The sequence below is a fragment of the Scyliorhinus canicula genome, chromosome 3 (assembly GCF_902713615.1).
Source record: "Scyliorhinus canicula chromosome 3, sScyCan1.1, whole genome shotgun sequence".
Taxonomy (NCBI): domain Eukaryota; kingdom Metazoa; phylum Chordata; class Chondrichthyes; order Carcharhiniformes; family Scyliorhinidae; genus Scyliorhinus; species Scyliorhinus canicula.
The window spans coordinates 168,934,910-168,948,016 of NC_052148.1; the positions used below are offsets into that span (position 1 = coordinate 168,934,910).

The 13,107-nt window shown below is 48.4% G+C and overlaps 1 protein-coding gene across 3 annotated transcripts in view; it reads left to right on the forward strand.

Moving 5' to 3' along the window:
- LOC119963106 (coiled-coil domain-containing protein 158-like) overlaps positions 1-13,107 on the forward strand; it is a 336,026-nt gene that overhangs the window by 182,682 nt on the left and 140,237 nt on the right. For all 3 annotated transcript variants that reach the window (XM_038791706.1, XM_038791705.1, XM_038791704.1), the window contains exons 10-11: positions 3,258-3,372; positions 6,914-7,033. In XM_038791706.1, coding sequence (XP_038647634.1) covers positions 3,258-3,372; positions 6,914-7,033 — 235 coding nt within the window. The remainder of the gene's footprint in view (positions 1-3,257; positions 3,373-6,913; positions 7,034-13,107) is intronic.

Consider the following 13,107-nt stretch of genomic DNA (forward strand, 5'->3'; position numbering starts at 1 on the left):
TCCACCTACAACTATGAGATCTTGTATCGTCCCGGGAAGCTAAACGAGCCTCCTGATGCCCTATCCCGCGGCACATGTGCCAACGCACAAGTGGACCGACTCCGCACCCTCCACGAGGACCCCTGCCACCCGGGGGTCACTCGATTCTTCCATTTTATCAAGACCTGCCCTACTCCATCGAGGAGGTCAGGACCGTCACCAGGAACTGCCAAATCTGCGCGGAGTGCAAGCCGCACTTCTACAAGCCAGAGAAAGTGCACCTGGTGAAGGCTTCCCGCCCCTTTGAACATCTCAGTATGGACTTCAAAGGACCCCTCCCCTCCACCAACCGCAACACGTACTTCCTGAACGTGATTGCTGTTCAGTATCTTTACCCTGTTCGGTTTCCCCGCCTACGTACACAGCGATAGGGGGGTCCTCCTTCATGAGCGAAGAACTGCATCAATTCCTGCTCAGCAAGGGCATTGCCTCGAGCAGGACGACCAGTTATAACCCCCGGGGAAACGAGCAGGTGGAGAGGGAGAATGGAACGCTCTGGAAGACCGTCCTACTGGCCCTACGGTCCAGGAATCTCCCAGTCTCCCGCTGGCAGGAGGTCCTCCCCGATACACTCCACTCCATTCGATCACTGCTGTGCACCATGGCCAATTAAACACCTCATGAACGTCTCCTTGTCTTCCCTAGGAAGTCCTCCTCTGGGACCTCGCTCCCAATCTGGCTGGCAGCTCCTGGACCCATTCTGCTCCGCGGGCAGACACGTGCTGGCGCACAAATCGGACCCGTTGGTCGAGAGGATCCACCTCCTTCACGCTAACCCTCAGTACGCCTATGTGGCGCACCCCGACGGCCGGCAGGATACGGTCTCCCTGTGGGACCTGGCGCCCGCTGGATCCCCACCCACACCCCCCTCACCAACCCCACCCTCCCTCCCACCGGTGCACCCCACAGCGGTCCCCTTCCCAGGTGGATCGGTTCTTCCACTGGTCCCACCCAGGGGTGATGAAGCTACTGAAGAAGCCGGGGTCATGCTCCCGGAGTCACGGATGCCCGAGCCGGCGCCTGCATCGCCGCCGAAACTGCGACGATCACAGAGGATGACCAGGGCCCCCGATCGACTAATTGTTTCATTGTGAAGTGTACCTGTAAATGAATACTGCAAATAGTTGTGTGACATGTGATAAGGCAAAACACTGTACCACCGACGGGTACTGCCATAACCTCCACCATTGTATAACGCAAGACCACCACCCCCGCCGGACTCTTTTTTTTAACAAGGGGTGAATGTGGTAGTCATTATTAGGGATATTACGGTACCGAGGTTGGAGGTACCCGATGCTGTAAGACCATTGGGGTTGGAGGTACCTGATACTGTAAGACCATTGGTGAAGCCTGCCTGCTGGTTCCGCCCAGTAAGGCGGAGTATAAGAGTCTGTGTCCCCCTAGCTGCTGCATTCTGTACTGCGCTGCTGGGAGAAACATCTAGTTCAATAAAGCCTTCAATTGTCGTCCAATCTTGCTTCGAGAGTTATTGATCGTGCATCACCCCATATCTTGCGGAGTAATCTTTTAAGCTGCACCTTATTAAATGCCTTCTGGAATCCAAATACACCACCTCCACTGATTCCCCTTCATCTTGTTGCTCCTAATATTTACTGCATCCAAAAAGAAGTCTAATAAATTTGTCGAAAAAGAATTTTCGTTTCACAAAATCATGTTGACTGCGTGATTTGTTTTCGGAGTTTCTGAATGTCTTTTGATTACATTGTCTTTGATTACATTTGGGCAGCACGGTAGCACAAGTGATTAGCACTGTGGCTTCACAGCGCCAGGGTCCCAGGTTCGATTCCATGCTGGGTCACTGTCTGTGGGGAGTCTGCATGTTCTTCCCCTGTCTGTGTGAGTTGCCTCCAGCTGCTTCAGTTTCCTCCCACAGTCCAAAGACGTGCAGGTTAAGTGAATTGGCTACGATAAATTGCCCTTAGTCACCAAAATAGGTTAGGAGGGGTTATCGGGTTACGGGGATAGGGTGGAGGTGAGGGCTTGAGTGGGTCGGTGCAGACTCGATGGGCCGAGTGGCTTCCTTCTGCACTGTATGTTCTATGTTAATCACGGATTCCAGCATTTTCCTGTGACAGATGCTAGGCCTATAGTTTTCCTGCTTTGTCTGATTCCTTTCATGAATAGAGAAGTCACATTTGAGGTTTTCCAATCTGCTTGGACCGTTCCAAACTCCAGGGAATTTTGCAAGATTACAATCCATTTACTATCTCTGCAACCATTTCTTTAATCACCGTGAATGCAGATCTTCAGAGGACCTGTCAACCTTTAGTCCCATTAATTTTCTTAACACCTTTTCTCTGATGATAGTTGTAATGAACTCCAATTGGCTTTATTGGTTGGCCAATTGGAGTATGAGCTCCCTCAATGATAGCTCATTGAGGGGACCCATATAATCACATGTGTAGGCTTTGTGAGCCAGTCTTAAGTTGACTGGACAGCTAGCAGCACTGTTTGTAGCTGCTCCTGTAATATCGTTATTGTAAATAAATATTGGTGTGGTGACGGAACTCCTGCCTCCTGTGGATTACTACAATAGTGAATTGCTTTCAGTTCCTCTCCTTTTACTTGATATCTCTTTGTTTGAAATGGACATTTCGCTCATGCAATCCCATGTCATCATTCAGAAGTTTTTACAATTTTACCATCTTCTGTTACAAGCCCATTTGCAACATTTAAGGTTTTCATCTATCTAACACCTTTTACTGCACTGGCACCTAAAGAATCTTTTACTATTGTTCTTAACCTCAGCTGCTATGCCTTTTTCCAGGTTTCTGTTTGCTACACTGATTATAGTTCCAACAATGTGTTTTCTCATAGTCATCCCTGTGAACAGGTTCCCTGCTCTCTGTGAAATGTTTGCACCTCTTATTTTGCCTCTTTCTTTCTGCTCAAATGCGGTTGTTGAAACATTTAGGGTCATGTTTGCTGAGTTGAGCATTATTGGTTTTAGAAACTATTCTAATTGTGGCATTTGGTGATATCATTATTTTAATACAGAGGAATGTGGTGCAGGTCCCCAATATTTCAAGGTTATAAAACATTTAAATATCAAGTTCTCCCATCCTGTTCGTTTTATTGGAGTTGCTGTTTGGAGTTTAATCGTATTCATGATTATTGGAGTATATATTTAAAGTCTCAACTTTTTTTCTGCTATTATGTATTGAAAAATATTAAGTCATTGTTTTTCCTGCACCCAGAGAGCAGGCAAGGAATCAGAGCACGATGTACTCACGACAGCTTACAGAACTGGAGACCACAGTCTGCCATCTGCGAACTGAACTACGGGAAGCAAAACGAATGTATGAGGACAAGGTCTGGTCTGCAACTAATTACACAATATTTTCTTTTCATTGCTCTGGACTAAACAAAATGCATGCACTGACACACAAAAGAATTGGGAGTTATTTGATGTCAACAATATTCCATTTCCTTGTCACCTTGTTAGAAATACAAGAGACGGACCTTGCAGAAGAGTGGCTTAAACAATTCATGTCACTTTTCATCTGGTAGCAAATCTGTAAAAGTTACATTTCCCTCCTAACCAAATAAACTTGGAACGGGTTAGTGTCACTGACTGCCTACGTAATCCACAAGCCCACCTTAACCACACTGATTTTCTGAGTGTATCACATAATGCATTATAAACAATGTACTGTGTATACATTATATAGTCATTGGGGTCTTCCATGGCAGGGTTTTGAAAGGACTCCCAAATCTGGAAAGGAATCATCGGAAAGGAAGGAGTTGAGAATTCAATTCCAACAGTGTTTTCCTACTCACTAAATGTACGGAACACCAGCATGTCATCATTAACACACTGTTGCATCAAAAAGACAAGTTCAAAACTTCCTGGAAAAACCCACGATCAAAGGACTGGCACATGGTCGACTACGTCATCGCCCGATCCCATGACCAAGTGGATGCTTTCATCACCAAAACGATGACCAGTGCAGACAACTGCAGGACAGACCACCAGCTCATCTGCTCCTCAATGCCCATTGAATTCCATCAGAAGCAGCAAAAGATAAAGGAACAGATCAGAAAAAAAATCAAGGTTGAATGGCTTAAAGACCCAAGCATGCAAATGAATTTTCAACAATGTCTTCCCCAAAATCTCCAAAGTGTTCTGTCTGATGGAGTGGAGGTAAACTGGAAAGAGCTGAAGACAGCCATCATCCAAGCTGTAAAGAAACCATCGGTCACAAGAGCAGAAAACACCAAGACTGGTTCGATGAGAATGACCACATCATCTAAGACCTCATCAACAGAAGAAATCTCTCCAGGCCTGGCAAAACAACATCACTAGCAAGGCAAAGAGGAGAACTCATAAAATAGCAAAGTTGGAGGTACAATTAAAAACTAGGGAAATCAAGAACTGAGAAAGCGAAGGAGTTGCAACTCCTCGCCAACAAGCATGACACTCAGTTGGCACCAAGGAACAAGTGGGTGCAACAACCCAAGCCTCAAACCGGTAAAGAGTGAGAACAGAATCCCCTTGAAAGAAAGATAAAACATTGGCCTTTGATGGAGTGCCCACATCAAAGAACTTGTAAATCATGAAACAATCATAGGTGAGGATGTGTTCCAGGAAATCTCCCAACTCCCCATCAAAGATGATCTTGAACTCCCACCAAGCATGGATGAAGTTGAAGCTGCTATTAAATCATTTTCAAACTTCAAGGAGAAGAGACCAACCCTCGTCTCAATCAGCTGTTCCTGAAATTCTGGGACAGAGGAAATACTTGCGACCTCAGGGATGCAATCGTCACTACCATGTTCAAAAAAGGAGACAAAGTGAACTGTGGGTACTAACGAGCTCCATCACAGGGAAGATCAACCCCCCCCCCCCCCCCCCCCCCCCCCCCCCGGGCAAGGGCCGTGTCTATCTCACGCATCAAAACGGAAAAAAACCCCTCCCACAATGTGGAACTTACCCCCGAACCCGGATAGACACCTTTCATCTCAGGCTGAGAGTGATGCGGAAAATCCACATTTTATGTATCCAATCCGTGATCCTTGCCTGGCCTTTGGACACAAAGGTGAGAAGTCTTCAACGCCTGCGACATGCATGCGAATACTACGATCCTCATATCCAAGGCAGTCATCCTATACTCCCAGCTTTTCTAGATGACTCAGAAACCTGGACTACATACAGACACCATCTCAAGGCCCTGGAGAAGTACTATCAATGCTGTCTGAGATGGATTCTCCACATTAGCTGGGAGGACAAGGGTGCTAACATCAGCACAATTGAAGGTGCCAAGAGTACCAGCATCGAGGCCATGATTATCCAAAACCAACTCTTCTGGTCCAACCACATGCTTAGAATGCCAGAATCCCGACTACCAAAGCGAATCTTCTTCACCCAGCTCAAGGAAGGCACCCAAAATAGAGGAGGACAAAGGAAACACTTCAAAGCCACCCTGAAGGCTTGCCTCAAGAAATGCAACACCACGTCAATGCCTGGGAGACCCTTGCTTAGAAGAAACCCCCCTGGAGGAACCTCATGATTGAAGGGACACAATTCTTCGAGAAGCCCTGGCGTCATGAGGAGGTCCGGAAACGGAGCATGAGAAAGGAATTCCAGTTGTCTCAACCCCAAGGACCAATCCGACCTCCCAGAAACACCTGCCAAATGTGTGGTTAAAGATGTGGCTCTAGCTGGCACAAGGACGCACCCAACCAATGATCAGTGACACAAGAGTTTCCTAGGTGGACAATCATTCTTGTGAGTCAGTGATTGCTAAAGAAGATGATTATATAGTGTATCATAACACAAACTATACAACAGTTGCCAGTGAAACAAAGTCAAATGAATTTTAGTTGTGGTAAAACAGCATTAAATGTTATTGACTGCACACAACAGAGAGGTCAGAGTACATGTCCAGACAGTGGCAGGAGTTTGGATCTATTTGAAAATAAATAGTAATGCAGTAGTCTCACACTGCATTGGAACCTGTAATGGAAGCATTTTCCATGGGAATCACAATGTTAAAATTCAATACTTACATGTGCGTATGTTGCCAGTAATACTACCAAGTGGCAGTATAATGGGAATTCCCTTCCCGTGTCTTCATGGGTTTCACCCCCACAACCCAAAGATGTAGGTGGATTGGCCATACAAAATTGCTCCTTAATTGGAAATAAATAATTGGGTACTCTAAAATTATTTTTTAAAATAATGGGAATTCCACCGTAGTATTTCAGTGTAGCTCTGTAGCACGTGGAAAGACGTAGATTGTTGCTGGCAAATAAATTATCATGGGTGGCGATCTGTAATGGAATCACAATCTCAATGATATTTTGTGAGTGCTGCCTTCTTAAACGAGTGTTGTGGCTTTATGCATGGAGTTTCTGAACAGCTCAGGTAAATCATTTGGTAGATATTATAACTCTTAATTCCAAGATCATGATTTTGAGTCCCATGTTTGATCATGATTTTTCTTAAATATTTAAGCCAAATACTGTTTTATTTATTGTTTTTACCAAAAGATGTGCCTAAAATAAATATTACAATCAATTCTCCACATTGGAAGTTGAGAATCCCATTTACTGAAATTTCCTGATTCTACATCTTCATCATTTACTGAATCGTCACAAACATGTTTTACAGAATAAATTATAGGCGGACTGGTTACAAGAACTTGCAATTGGATAAGGCCTAAAAATGGGAAACTTGAACTTTATTGTTGGTCTGTGTCAAGCCAATGCGTTTGTTTTAATGATTGCAATGAGCACCGTGGGACTGAGACTGCAAGTGCACATGTATAGGAAGTGCTCCCCCTAGTGTTGTGGCACAAATAAACAGTCTTGTTTAAACTTGAGCTTCAATGTCCTTGTGCTGTTTCATCAGATAGAGAGCTTGGAAAAGCAAGTAGAACAATCTCAATGTGAGATGTATAATTGCAAGAGAGAAAGAGAGGAATCCAGGCAACAGGTTGAAGGCACAAATGGCCGAATCCAACTATTAATGGTAAGTTTAGCTACTGCTTGGTTTTTAAACTGCCATCATTTACATTTAATATATCTAGAAGGATAGTTTTTTTTGTATTTAATTACAATTGTTAGATGCTTTTAACTGGTGTCACAGACTTTCAGTTACACATACGAACATACTAATTAGAGCAGGGGTAGGCCATTCAGCCCCTGAAACCTGCTACACCATTTCATAAGATCATGGGTGAACTGAATATGATTTCAACTCTACTTTCCTGCCTATCGCCTAGACCCATTGCCTCCCTTGTCAATCAAAAATCGAGCTAACACAGCCATAAAACTATTCAATGACCCAGCCTACATGGTTCTCTGGTGAAGAAAATACCACACCCTAATGACGCCTCTGAGAGAAAAACATTCTCCTCAACTCAGTCTTCAATGGGAGACCTTGGGCGGGATTCTTCGGAAACCGGCGGGACGGGCAACTCCGGCACGAAGGAGTGACGTGAACCACTTCGGCGTCGGGCCGCCCCAAAGGTGCGGAATCCTCCGCACTTCAGGGGCTAGGCCAGTGCTGGAGTGGTTTGCGCTGCGCCGCCCGGGCAGAAGGGGCTTGGCGCCACGCCAACCAGCATTGAAGGGCCTCCGCCGGCCGGCGCGAGTTGGCGCATGCGCGGGTGCGCCAGCGTGTGCTGGCATCATCCCAGTGCATGCGCGGGGGGGGGGTCATCTCCGCGCCGGCCATCGCAACCATTACACCAGCAGGCGCGGAGGAATAGAGTGCCATCACGGCACAGGCCCGCCCATGGATCGGTGGGCTCCCAATCGCGGGCCAGGCCACCATGGGGCACCCCCCTGGGCCAGATCCACATCCACATTACGAAGTACCTGTCGTAACATACGCCGGCGGGACCAGCCTAAAACGGGCGGCCACCCGGCCCATTGCGGGCCGGAGAATGGCCGTGGGGCCCGCTGCTAGTGGCTGCCGACCGGCGTGAATCCCGCTCCCGCCAAATTCCCGACGCCGGAGAATTCGGCAGCTAGCGGGGGCGGGATTCGTCTCCCCCCCCCCCCCCCCCCCCCCCCCCGGCGATTCTTCGCCCCAGCTGGGGGGGGGGGGGGGGGGGGGGTCGGAGAATCCCACCCCATATGTTTTTCAACTCTGACCCCAGTTCTTGTTTCGCTCATTGAGGGAAACATCTCCGAAGCATCCACACTGTCAAGTCCCCTCAGGATCTTGTTTGTTTCAATAAAATTGCCTCTCATTGTTAAAAACTCTAATGGATATAGGCCCAATCTATCCAACATTTCCTCATAAGTTAACTCCTTCGTGTTCAAAATCATGAGGGGACTGGACAGAGTACAAAGGGAGAATCTGTTTCAATGGTAAAGGGATCAAAAACCAGTGGACACAGATTTAAAGTGATTTGCAAAAGAAGCACATGTAATATGACAAAATGCTTTTTCACACAGTGAGTGGTTCAGGTCTGGAATGCGCTGCCTGGAGGTGTGGTGGAGGCAGGTTCAATTGAGGCATTAGATGATTACTTGAATATAAACAATGTGCAAGAGTATGGGGAAAAGGCAGGAGAATGGCACTAAGTCATGCTGCTTGTTTGGAGAGCTAGTGCAGAGACGATGGGCCAAATGGCTTCCCTTCTGCGTTGTAATGATTCTGTGATCCATCCAAGGAATCAGCCAAGTGAACCTTCTTCGAACTGCTCCTCATGCAATAATATCCTTTCTTAAGAAAGGAGACAAAACTGTACACAGTACTTCAGATGTGATCTCACCAGTATAACTGTAGCAAAACATCCTTAGTTTTATGTTCATGCCTCTTGTAGTAAACAACAACATTCAATTGCCTTCCTAATCCCTTCCCTATCCAAAGATGTGCGGGTTAGGTGGATTGGCCACGCTAAATAGTCCTTAGTGTCCAAAATTGCCCTTAGTGTTGGTTGGGGTTACTGGGTTATGAGGATAGGATGGGGGTGTGGCCTTGGGTAGGGTGCTCTTTCCAAGAGCCAGTGCAGACTCGATGGGCCGAATGGCCTCCTTCTACACTGTAATTCTATGATTCTATGATCCCTGGATAGCAGCTTTTTGTCATTCATTCACCAGGACATCCAAATCATACATACATAGGTACATACATAGAAGATAGGAGCTGTTGGTTGGCTGTACTAGTGATGTGGAGATGCCGCCGTTGGATTGGGGTGAGCACAGTAAGAAGTCTTACAACACCAGGTTAAAGTCCAACAGGTTTGTTTCAAACACGAGCTTTCGGAGCATTGCTCCTTCCTCAGGTGAATGTACAGGTGGGTTGTACTAGGTACCAATCAGTTCCACCTCGATCTCAACTGATGACAGATCTTGCTTGTATAATCTTTGTTTCCGTTCAGGGGCCAGAGCTTCATGTGTGCTTGGGGAAAACCCGACCTAGACACTTTTTCACCTTTTGAACACAACCCATGTGTGACTTTGCCCAATATCACACAAGAGGTCAGCTTCACAGTGTCTTTTTTGAGCCGTAAAGCGTAAAGGCCCCTTAAATATCAGCCCTCAACCCCCCCCCCCCCCCCCCCTCCCCACCTCCCCCGGCCATCCCATGCTCCCTCAGGTTGGCTATGTTGCCTCCATGTCCCTTTGGATCACTTCATGCCATCTCCAGATCTGCTTATGCCCCACCTACCTCATGTTACTTCCAAGCCCATCCCATCCCCCATCCCACCTCCATGTATTCTCACTATCTATCCACGTGACCGCCATTCTCTTCATACAGCCCTCAAGAGTCATGTAAAATTAAACCTGTAACAGTCTAATAAAACCCTGAATTCATACTCAACATCATTAATACTGGAGGGGGTGGGAGGATGACTCCAATGTCAAAAAATGTAATCCTTTAAGTGCCTATCAAGTTTTGAAGCATTTGAAATCACATCAAAGGTGTTTTTAAAGCCTCTTAAAATGTTTCAATCATTCTCGGACTTGCTGAGACGAAGCCATTAGCAGCCAAGCTTTCATAATGGCAACAAAATGTCTTAAAAGATTCCAGCTGCATTGCCTGAAACTGACAGAACAAATGTCTATTTCCATTTCAAAGCAGAGTACCTGTTAATTAATGGAGCGCAGCAGGTACACAGATTTTTTTTAACCTTTCAAAAGCTGGTGTTTTACACCTGGGGCTGTTAGTGAATTTAAATAACAGCACAAAACATGACAGCTGAGGCTGAAACGACATTTAATTTAACATCTTTCATCCATTATAAAACTTTGAACGATTGGAAAAGTACTATCAACTTACCTTCGCACTTAAGATCCTCATGGTGAATCACTGCATTAAAAACACAAATACATTACATTACAATACAGCAGCTAATAGTGACATTTGAAGGTATCAAAACATTTTACAGTTAACGTTCAGGATGTTCCTAACTCCTCAGCAGCTTTCTCCCACTGGCTGCAACCTCTTGAAGCAGGTGCATTTTTCCAAGGCTTACAAAACCCACATGAAAATAGTTTGTGGGAAGAAATGCAATTTTCCTGTTGTCCACTAAATGAGGAAGAATCCAGACTTCCGAAGAGATGTTTGCATCCAAGGCCTTGCCGCCCCAAAAAGACCACATGAGAAATGGCTTGGAGTAGGGAAGCCAGAGGAAAATTATTTTACCAGCAAAAAAAAATCTCAGGGCGCGATTCTCAGGAAAGATTTCTAAGTGTGGTAGCGAGCGGGAACTGCCGTGAGCTTCCTGGTGCGAGGCCCAGCGAGGCTGGTAACGCTATTCAACATTCATTGGTCCACTTAACGAGGTCCCATGGGCTGCTCGCCGCAAATAAAGGCTCGCCAGCCAATTCACTGGGACCGCGTTCGCTAGCTCCCCGAAAACAAGGTCGCGCAGCGCTTAAGTTGCACTTGCTCAGCCATCCCCACTCCGCTCACAGCCATGGCGCTGAGAAGACCCGCCCCAAGATTTGGCGGCGCAGACCTGGGGAAGCTCCACGATGCAGTGCAGGCCAGAAGGGATGTCCTGTTCCCCCGAGGGTCCCGGAGAGTGAGTCACAGGGTAGCCAGTGCCGCCTGGTACGAGGTGGACATTCAGAGGGACCGTAAACCTGGGAGTATGACGGGAAGGACTGGCCTCCAGTGTCCAAAGAAGGTCAGCAGGGGTGAGTTGACACCAAGACCACCACCCCCCCTACCCCGGAGTCCTTTCCGCCCCTACACGAGCATCCATCCCTTCAACCCTCCACGCGGCCCCCAACCCTCTCTTCACCCCCTCTCCCTTCAACACTCCCCCAACCCTTCCTTCAACCCCCCTCCCACCCCTACACTGTGAATCAAGCGTGTGGCTAATGATGTCCTCTCTGTGTCTCCGCAGGAGAAGCTCTCCCACAATCGCCGGGAGTGGGCCCAGACTGGCAGAGGGGTGCCAGATATAAGAATCCTCACCACCTTCGAGGGATGGGCCCTGGAGGTGACGTGGGTGGACGAGGACAGAGTGATCACCAATGCGGAGGTTGGCGGAAGCCACAGAGGTAAGGATCCACTGGGCCCCACCCGGAGGACCCGTCAAACATGAGTTGTTATTGCCTTACTGAATGACCCATCCCTCCCACTGACCACATGTCCATTCTCCCACCGATCCTCCAACCAACTACGCCGGCCCATCCTGGGTGGTCCCCTCTCCAGCCTCCCAGGAGACCACCTCGGAGAAGCGCTCCGAGGGTGCCACAGTTGACACGTCACAGCTGTCATTCCCACTGTCCACCAGTGCAGATACACACACCTCGGTGGGAAACGTTTGTGGACAGGCTTCTGGCGCACAATCTGGTGAATATCACACAGCTGCTGATGTACATCAGGTGGAGACAGGAACCGCCAGGTGAGGCAGCAAGCAGAGGGCTGCTGAATCCCAGGTCCCAGCTGGGTCCCAGCCTGATGCTGAGCCTCTGGTACAGAGGTTACCAGCACTGATGGACACGTTGGGTGTGGCTTGGACATTCAGAGGGATATGTCAGGGACACTCCAGCAGGTCCAAGTCTGATTGGAGGAGTCCCCGAAGCTAAGTGTTGACCTCTGGTGCTGGCAATACGTGGCTAAGTGTTCAACACTGCCATGATGGCAACCGCAGTGGAAAGCTTGGTGTACGACATCGGCACCATGAGTGAAAGAGTGCAAGGTGTCGTGCAGTCGGTGACGGACATGGCTGAGGGCCTCGGGAGGATGTCCAACTCGCTGGGGAATGTCACCAAGTACCAGGCCAACATGGATGAGGCACTGTGGGACATGCAGAGCTTGCCTCAGTTGCAGGTGGGCATTGTTGAGGTGCTGCAGAGCATGGCTCATTCACTGAGGAGCATCACCGAGGGCGTTGACACCTTGGGGCAGACATCGGGGAGCCGCCAGGGATGGCAGAGCCAGAGGGTGCAAGGGCAGCCGGGGCTCGAACCAGCTGCCCTTCAGTCCCGAGGTGAACCCCAAGGCCCTATGGACACAGAGTAGGAGGAGAGGGTGCTGGGTGCCAACCCGGACCCAGCTCCCCCTGATGAGGCCTCGTCTCCAGGGTTCAGCACAAGGGACAGGGCAGCACGGCTGTGCATGTGCTGCCGACAAGTGCGCCTGGGCCCTCGGCCCAGAGCCCCCAGAGTACACCCACCAGGGGCATCAAAGGCCAAGGGATGAGGTAAGCAGCTGGCTGCCTCCACCTCAGAGATGTGCATTCTGCGGACACACCTGGACTTGGCGGAAGAGCTAGGAAGGTTAAGCACATTGAGGATCACTGAGGGCACTGGGGGAAGAGGAAAGAGTGGGAGGTGGTAGGGGGTGGGTGAGGGGGTGGTGGGTAGAGTAGGGCGGCCCTATTGGGAGAGCGGGGAATTGTTGGACACCTGTAACACATTAAAAACCCTTGAGCATGGCTTCCGGTGGCGGATGCACATCAGGTGGCTCTCCTCCCAATCGGATCCAAAATAGAGACATTTCCAGGATTTTCGGCTAAACAATTTCCAGGATTTTTGGTGGCCCAAGGGAACTTGAAGGGGAAGGTCGAGGACCAGGAAAACAGATCCTGGTGACAGAATGTTTGTATCATGGGACTGCCAGAGGGTATT